Genomic DNA, 8,567 nt, shown 5'->3' on the forward strand with positions numbered 1-8,567 from the left:
CTGTCTGTCCTCAGGCTTTCGCCATTAACACATCCAGAAGAAAAGTTACCTGCATTTTTTCTTTTAATATTCTTTTTTGTGATAAGGATCCAGGATATTTTATATCCACAGGCGTGGACTGCTCAGTTCTGAGGCCCTGATCATGCCTGCAGGTCCAGCCCCGTGCCCGGGGAGCCCTGCTCAGCACTGAGCCCCGTGTCCTGTGTCTTTGAAGGTGTCCATTCACTCTGTGTGGCTGGGGAACAGCATCACCCCCCTGAGAGAGGAGGAGTGGGACGAGGAGGAGGAGGAGGAGGCTGATGTCCCCGCACCTTCATCACCACCCATATCTCCTGTCAACTCCAGGTCTCCCATCTGCCTTCCCTTCTAAAGCAACTTGAAATTCTTAGTAGCCCTTTGATGTATTTGGAGTGCTTCTTAAGATGAGCCTGTCACCTCATGTATGGGACAATCACCTATCTCACATACCCTGTAGGAAACACCGGGCTGGGGTTGATATCCACTCCTGTTCGCAGTTTTTGCTTGAACTGTACAGTCGCTGGATCCTGCCATCCAGTTCAGCCCGACGGACCCCCGTCATCCTGATCAGTGAAGTGGTTCGATCAGTAAGTCTGCCTTCCCCGCCTTCGCTGTGTGCGCCCAGCACCATCCCGGGGCACGCACGGTACACGGGATTCACGCTTGTAGACACCCACGCAGAGTTCATGGCCCCTGGGAACCCAGGAAGGAAGTCTTGGGGATTCACACACACCAGGTGATAAAGTGGTTTATCACTTAACGATCATTTCCCGGGTCAGTGAGGAACAGTTTTGTGCATTTCCAGTTCGTGGCAGGTTTTGCAGTAAAAGTGTCACTGACATCTGTATTTAGCTGTGAAGAACTAACATCAGAACCGAGCATTTTTGGAAGACCCAAAGAATTGCTGCAGAAGCACTTATTTCTGAAACATTTGTCTGTTTCTCTGTCCTAGGGCTTTCAAGAGCCTGGCCCCAGTGCTGTATTTTGAAAACCAGCAGCTGTGGGGCTCTTCAGGGTGACTGCTCTGGGTGCAGGTTCCTGCCCAGGTCACGCCTGAGGCTCCTTCCTGGCTTCCCGGGGGACCTGCCCTCCATCTGCAGGGTGTATGGGGGCAGGTCTAGGGGACCCCCAGCGGCCAGTTCCTCTCCGCGCTGCATGTTCACTCTGCTGAGTCCTTTTCCCAGTCAGGGCTCCCGTGAGCTCCGCCTCTGGTTGTCTGACACTGAAGCAGGCTTCGGGCCACTCCTAGTGAAGTGACTCCCCTTCCGCCTGGACTTTCTTGCCTCCAGCTTCTCGTGGTCTCAGACTTGTTCACTGAGCGCAGCCAATTTGAGATGATGTACCTGACGCTCACAGAGCTGCGGAGGGTGCACCCTGCAGAAGATGAGATCCTCGCTCAGTACCTGGTGCCGGCCACCTGCAAGGCGGCTGCTGTCCTTGGAATGGTGAGCGAGACGTGGTGTGCAGGCCGCCTGCTGTGGGCAGCCTCCGCCTGGGAAGGTCCATTCTGAACTTCCACAGCAAATGTGGGCAGCCTGGGGGCCTCAGCTCACAGAGTGCAGTGTGGGGTGGTGGCCAGGCCTCGGGTTGGGGCCCCCCTACGGCGTTGTTTACCTGGTCATCACAGGGCCCATTGCACCAGAACTCAAGTGCCCTCTTGGTGGGAACATGTAGCCCCGCCGTGCTGCCTCTGATGTGTGGCAGACCCCCAGCTCCCTGTCCCAGAGCCTGCCCCCAGGACCATTTCCCCACTGGAACCTTACGCACCCCCCAGCCCTGCCTGCTCTAGTTGCTCAGCTGGGCCTTCTTTTCAGTTGCTCCTTATCCTGCCTCGAGCTGGTCACAACCCAGCCAGCGCCACACGCATTCCTGGGCGTCCCTATTTGCTAAGCAGACCTGACATGGACACCAGAGGACTTGAGCGCGGGGCCTGGATTTGTTAGAGCCCCGCTACAGGGCGTCAGCGGTGCCGTTAGAGGAAAATAACTTCCAGCTGTCCAGGGCAGGCATCTGTTTGCTTCAGCCAGTGATTGTGTCACTCTCCTGGTGGCAGTTTGACACACACTGGGGGCCCACTCCCCTGTGGTCCACACTGGGTCCTGGTGGCCATGTAATGGCATATTTCCTCCAGCCCGTCACCACCGCCTCACAGGCTGAGGGCCCCGGTGTCCCATCCACACCCAAGCAGGCGAGGCCAGGGGGTGACTGATGTGCTCTGCGTCACAGGCAGAAAGGGGTCCTGACTGTGTCCTCCCCTGTAGCACTTGTCCCTGGGAGCCAAGGTGCCAGAGCAGGTATGGTCTACCCAGTGGCCTTCAGCCCAGGTGCCACCGCCCAGGGAGCAGGAACAGCCCCCTGGCTTTCCTCCTACAGTGGGTCTCCACAGCACATGCCCTCAGGCTGTGGGGGCCAGAAGCAGCTGGGCTGTCAGGGACCCTCCATCTTTGTGGGGAGTTGAGACACTGGGCTCATTTCCAGTATAATTGTGTCTTGGGCTCGGTCCCAGATCCCCTAGGCAGACCTTGGGTCGTTAGTAAATCAAATAAGTAACAACCATTTTTAAAGACGACCCTAAGGGCAGGGACTCCCCAGCCCCACTGTGCGGGGCATCGCCTTGCGTTCCAAAGCTCATCCTTCCTTTTGTGATATTCACCCAGTGGCCTGAGACCCACGTCCCTCACAGCAGGCCCTGGCAGTGCTCTCAGAGGCAGGGGCTGGAGGCGTGGGTGGGAGTGGCCCTTAGGAAGGTGTCTTGTCGCCACGGCTGTGGGCAGAGAGGGAGAAGGAAGTACTCAGCTGGGGCTGCAGGGCCAGAGGAGATGCACAGCCCCGGCAGCTGCCTGCCTGGCTGGATGGCATGTGGCTGCCACCATGCTGCCCCGGGAAGGCCTTGGGGTTGGGGGTGTAAGTGAAGAGTGAGGTGTTCAGTGCTTAGGTTCCCACCTGCTACATTGTGTTTATGATGCTAAATGGGACATACCCTTGTGATCCAAGTGAGCTTACACTACTGTGGGGGACCCCAGATCACCCCACTTCTTGCTGGGGGACTCCCAGGGCTCAGAGACTCTCAAGACTGTGGCTGGTCACAGCGACTGGGCACAAAGCAGAACCAGACAAGGGGGAAGCACGTGGGCGAAGCGCAGAGCAAACAGGCACCGGCCTCCAGCGTCCTCTCCCGTGGAGGCGCCAGGACGCACACTGGATGATACGTGGAGGGCTGCCTACCAGGGGCACCAATTCCAACTTCCAGACCCCAGGAGGAAAGGGCTGTCCGCACAACAGGTGAGGCAGAGGGAGCTGCTCTTCCCAGGAAGGGTGCCGGGACCCGCCTGACATCCAGGTTCCCGGGCGCCAGCCAAGGGCCACGCTGCACGCAGGCCTCGCAAGGGATTCAGGCCTGCTGGGGCGCTGCTTTCTGCACACTGTCTTCCACTGTAGCGTGATGTCAACCCCTTGGCCACTGCCGCTCCGTCGTGGGGCTAGCTTCTGCCCTGTGCCTGCGCTCTAGGACAAGGTGGTGGCAGAACCGGTCAGCCGGCTGCTGGAGAGCTCGCTGAGGAGCAGCCACCTGCCCAGCAGGGTCGGAGCTCTGCATGGCATTCTGTATGTGCTGGAGTGCGACCTCTTGGATGACACGGCAAAGCAGCTGATCCCAGTCGTCAGCGACTATCTCCTCTCCAACCTCAAAGGGATGGCCCAGTGAGTGCGGCAGGCCGGTGGTCTTGGAACGGGCTCTGGGGAGGGTGGTGCCATGATCAGAGCCCGCTAGCTGGCAGCACCCAGGTGGGCACCCTTCCACAAGGACACCTCACACTGCTGACGGGAGCAGCCTGCTGTGTGTGTCTAAGCGTGGCCACTATCTCCTGGTTTCAGCTGCGTGAATGTTCATAGCCAGCAGCATGTCCTGGTGATGTGTGCCACCGCCTTCTACCTGATCGAGAACTACCCTCTGGATGTAGGGACAGAATTCTCGGCATCAATAGTGCAAGTGAGCCACCCTGCACGTCTTTCTCCGGAAACGGGAGTGGGCATCTGTGCTCTTTCACCTGTGGGGTGGCACCATTGGGTCGTCCCACAGGCCTCAAATGGCCCTGACTCAGAAGCCTTGCCTCTTGCTCAGATGTGTGGGGTGATGCTGTCCGGCAGTGAGGAGTCCACCCCGTCCATCATTTACCACTGTGTCCTGAGAGGCCTGGAGCGCCTCCTGCTCTCCGAGCAGCTCTCCCGGCTGGACGCAGAGTCTCTGGTCAAGCTGAGCGTGGACAGAGTGAACGTGCACAGCCCACATCGGTCCATGGCGGCCCTGGGCCTGATGCTCACCTGCATGTACACAGGTGAGAGCAGCGGGGCTCGGGGCTCAGGCCCACCTGTGCCCGACGGGCTGATGCCCCCAAGCTCCAGACCGTACGGGTCTGTTCACTTGAGAGGAGCGCTCAGTCTTGGGACACAGACCACAGGTCCCCTCTGGTTCTCGAGGGAGACTGTGGAGCAGGAACAGGGTAACTGACTCACAGTCCCACTGCTGCATAGGCTTCAGAGCCAGGCCTGGGGAGCAGGCCTAGGAACGTACCCCTGCACTCCAGGCTGGGCTGCCAGGGGCCCACAGCCCCCCTGTTTCTGGTCATCTCTAGGGGCTAGCTGAGATCCCATGGGAGTTCAGCACTGTCTGCAAAGCCTGTCTGGGTTTACAATTCAAGTAATGTCGGGGAACAATCTGTTCCAGGAAAGGAGAAGGTCAGTCCGGGCAGGACCTCGGACCCCAGCCCTGCCACCCCCGACAGCGAGTCAGTAATCGTGGCTATGGAGCGCGTGTCTGTTCTTTTCGACAGGTAAGAAATGGAGCCTGCCTGTGCCCCAGAGCTCCCACTGGCGGCTGCCCCATCTGCTCCCCACAGTGCCCTCGTAGCCCTGCCCAGGGCTCTGAGTGGCAGTCCTTGAACCCCAGCATCCAGGAGTTCAGAGATGACTGAACCAGAGGTTGGCCCAGACACTGCCCCTAGGTCCTGAAGGCGGGGGCAGCCCCCCAGTGGTGTGGTGGTGTCAGTTGGGCACGTTAATGGGACGATGGTGGGCTGGGCATAGAGCCCTGAGCAGTAACGAAATGTCCGTCAGACATGGCTGCCCCACGTCAAAGCTGGCAAACCTTCGAGGCTGCGGGGTAGCCGGCCTTTGAGCAGCATTAGAAACCATCAGTGAAGGTTTAAACAACCAACCAGTGTCTCCTGGAGTCCATGCTTAGTCACTGCCTCCCCACACTTGCATGCTTGTATCCAGGACTGGGTCGGCTTGCTAGTTCTGGAAAATGGGTCAGGCACCTCGTCGGCTTTTTCTCCAGTACAGGGCACCAAGGTTTGCCCCAGGCCCCTCATCCAGGCGATAGGATGTGTCTGTCGCCCTGGGGAGGCCAGTCCTGCATGTTGGGCCTGTGCTCCAGTCGGCAGGGAGTGTTTGGGCTCTCCCAGGAGCTGAGCAAGACTTCCCTGCCCACTCTGGCAGGCAGGGTGTTCTGGGAAGCTGAGCGGCAGTCTGTTCCCATGATAAAGTTACAACAGGCGCTTGTAGTCCTTTGCCCATAATGCCCACCACAGCGGCTGGTGGGCAGAGGAAGCCCCTTGGGTCCCGCCTCCGTGGAACTTCCCTCCATTGCTGACAAGATAAGCCCTCCAGTGAGTGCAGTGCGAGCGCTCAGCCTGCCCTCCCCAGGTGCTGGGGGGCACTGGCTTGACAAGAGAGTCTGTGGCTGAGTGTCGCCCCCAGCTGCAGCCTCGCCCGTGCTGGGCAGCAGCTGGCATCCACAGGCAGGTGGGCCACTTGGGGTGCTTTTCAGCAGAGCACAGCTTTTCTCCGGCACTGACCACACAGGAGCTCGGTGGCCGCCTTCCAACACGCAGCCTGTAGGCCCAGTTGAGGAGGAGCAGCTGGAGAGACGGGGTCCAGGCCAGGCAAGAAGGAAAGCGCCCTAGGTGACTGAAGTGCTGCGGTGACAAGCACACGGAACATGTGCCCATGGATGGGAACAGACGGAACCGGGGCAGTGTTTGATTTGGAGTTTATCTCTGACGTCACCACCTCAAACCACTTTTGCTTATTACATCAAACAACTTTACAACCCTTTTCAGATCACTGGCCCTCACACCAGGTGGGGAGTCCCAAGCTGTGCGTTTGTCTTCAGGTCCCTGGTGAGGTCTCCACAGAGGGGATTGCTTTTTTGCTGTTACAGTTAATACTCCAGGAGCGCCTTGGGCACCTCCCGCCCTGGGCCCATAGCTGGCTTCCACAGCAGGACTCGGAGTCTCGCAAGCGAGGCTCTGATTCACGGCCTTCCTTCCAGGGTCAGGAAGGGGTTTCCTTGTGAAGCCAGAGTGGTGGCACGGATCCTCCCTCAGTTTTTAGATGACTTCTTCCCACCCCAGGACGTCATGAACAAAGTCATTGGAGAGTTTCTGTCCAACCAGCAGCCATACCCACAGTTCATGGCCACCGTAGTTTACAAGGTAAAAGCCAGGCCTGCCCTCGGAGTGGGTGCTTTCCCTGCCTGGCATGCTCACCCGGTGGCCCAGGGCCTCCCCTTTGAAAACCAGCAGTAGCTCTTCACCCACTGTCAGCCCCAGAAGAGCTGTGTTGCCCTCTCCCTGGGGCTCCCCCACAGCCCTGACTCTATGGGCCTCTTAATCTTCTCAGGTGTTCCAGACTTTGCACAGCACTGGGCAGTCATCCATGGTCCGGGACTGGGTCATGCTGTCCCTCTCCAACTTCACACAGAGGACCCCGGTTGCCATGGCCACATGGAGTCTTTCCTGTTTCTTCGTCAGCGCTTCCACCAGCCCATGGGTTTCGGCAACGTATCCTTCCCTGGGTCCTGCCAGGTCTTGCACACTCTCATGTCAGTGTCTAGGTTGAGGTTTTTGACTAACTTTTCTGAAACCCAACCTCTGCAAAAACCCAGAGGTCAAGATGACATTTACCTGCAGCCCCAAAAGAGTAAACATTGATAGGGAAACAAAACATGCTCACCACCCTGACCAAGGGCCTGGGGTTCACTCTGAATTGCTGGGGGTGTGCAGAGGGTCCTTGGGATTCAGGCCTGCAGCTGGCCTCTGGGGACCCCCAGCCCCTGTCCCCTGGGTTTCAAGCAGCTGGGGGTGTTGCTGAGATTGCTGTGCATCCTTTGTCATTGTGCGTGTGTCATCCTCTTGGGTAAAAGGCTTGAAAGTAAAGATCCAATTCCCACCCTAAAAATGCTGGCTGCCAAAAGGGCAGGTTCTCTGTGTGGCAGCCTTCCCCCAAGACAGACCTCAGAGCCTCTGCACAGACGGCTGTCCTGGGGCTGACAGCAGCTCGCCCAGAGGGCCCGTGGCGCTCCCGCCCTCCGGGGGGCAGGGCTAGCGGGAGCACTACCGCCAGCACCGTGCAGCCGGCCAGGACAGGGAGGTGCTGCGGAGAGGTGCCCTCCCCGCGGGGCTTGCTCAGCTGCCTCTTGCCTGGCCCACCCCTGCTCTGCTGGGCAGGGCCAGGCTTCCAGCTGGAGGGGATGGCATACCGCTGGCTGTTATGGACTCAGCAGCAGGAGCCAAGGGCGGGAGCCCAGCTTCGGGCACGGCCCAGGGCCACTCCAGCTGTGCTTCGGTCTGCTCTCGGGACTTCTGGGCCCAACTGTAGACCTGAGTCCCAGGAGGAGTGTGCAGGTGAGGGTGTGGGATGTGAGCCGGCCCTCCCTTATTCTAGCCTTGTTCCCTTAACTTCTCCACCAGCCTTCCCCACGTCATCAGCAGGATGGGCAAACTGGAGCAAGTGGACTCTAACCTCTTCTGCCTGGTGGCCACGGACTTTTACAGACACCAGATAGAGGAGGAGCTTGATCGCCGGGCCTTCCAGTCTGTGTTCGAGGTGGTTGCAGTACCGGGAAACCCCTATCACCGATTGCTGGCTTGTTTGCAGAACGTCCACAAGGTTGCCACGTGCTGAGTGCCCACCCTGGGTTCCAGCACTGGTGCCTGGGGTCCCTGTCTGTGCCAGGTGGCTCCGGCAGTGTGGCCGAGGGAGCAGTGTCATCTCTGCCACACGGCTGTGCAGGAATGTGTGCGGCGACACGGGAGGTAGAGCCCGGGTCCACCAAGAGCAGAGCAGCTGCGCCACTTACCCTTTATGCTAGAGCTAGTGTTAAATGCCAGTTAAGCAGGCATTCACCCTCCTCCTGGCCAGCCTGCTCATTGCCACCAGGGTATGGCTGCTCCGGCTCCTGGGATAGCAGTCCGTGCACTTACAGGTTGGCCATCAGCCCCCTCTCCTGTCCTGGTGGCATAAGGTGGCAGCATTAGGCTTTGGAGAACATTTTCCCAGGTCTCCCTGGTGAGGTGTGGGGGGGTCGTGATCCCACTCCTCACAGGGGGTGCTTGGTGTGTGCCGGCAGGGTCCGTGCCCGGCGGGTGGTGTGAGCACGACACCAGCGCCATATTTGTCTTTCTGTTTTCTTCTCAGGATTTAAATTTTAATTGTATCAGTAAAGAGATTAATTTTGCGGTAACTTCTGATGCCTGTGTAAAGAATGC

At 58.8% G+C, this 8,567-nt stretch overlaps 1 protein-coding gene across 3 annotated transcripts in view; it reads left to right on the plus strand.

Annotated features, from left to right (window-relative positions):
• The window catches only part of HTT (huntingtin), a 192,377-nt gene extending 183,835 nt beyond the window's left edge, over positions 1–8,542 (plus strand). For 2 of the 3 annotated variants that reach the window (XM_073237966.1, XM_073237965.1), the window contains exons 58-67: positions 215–345; positions 476–605; positions 1,308–1,463; positions 3,527–3,717; positions 3,892–4,006; positions 4,139–4,352; positions 4,742–4,847; positions 6,350–6,512; positions 6,700–6,860; positions 7,770–8,542. In XM_073237966.1, coding sequence (XP_073094067.1) covers positions 215–345; positions 476–605; positions 1,308–1,463; positions 3,527–3,717; positions 3,892–4,006; positions 4,139–4,352; positions 4,742–4,847; positions 6,350–6,512; positions 6,700–6,860; positions 7,770–7,983 — 1,581 coding nt within the window. In that variant the 3' untranslated portion in view covers positions 7,984–8,542. Of the gene's footprint in view, positions 1–214; positions 346–475; positions 606–1,307; positions 1,464–3,526; positions 3,718–3,891; positions 4,007–4,138; positions 4,353–4,741; positions 4,848–6,349; positions 6,513–6,699; positions 6,861–7,769 lie in introns of those variants that run through there. The other variant, XM_073237967.1, reaches the window with a different exon arrangement.
• Positions 8,543–8,567: the final 25 nt, after the last annotated feature.

Source organism: Manis javanica, chromosome 5 (genome assembly GCF_040802235.1).
Source record: "Manis javanica isolate MJ-LG chromosome 5, MJ_LKY, whole genome shotgun sequence".
NCBI classification, from domain to species: Eukaryota; Metazoa; Chordata; class Mammalia; order Pholidota; family Manidae; genus Manis; species Manis javanica.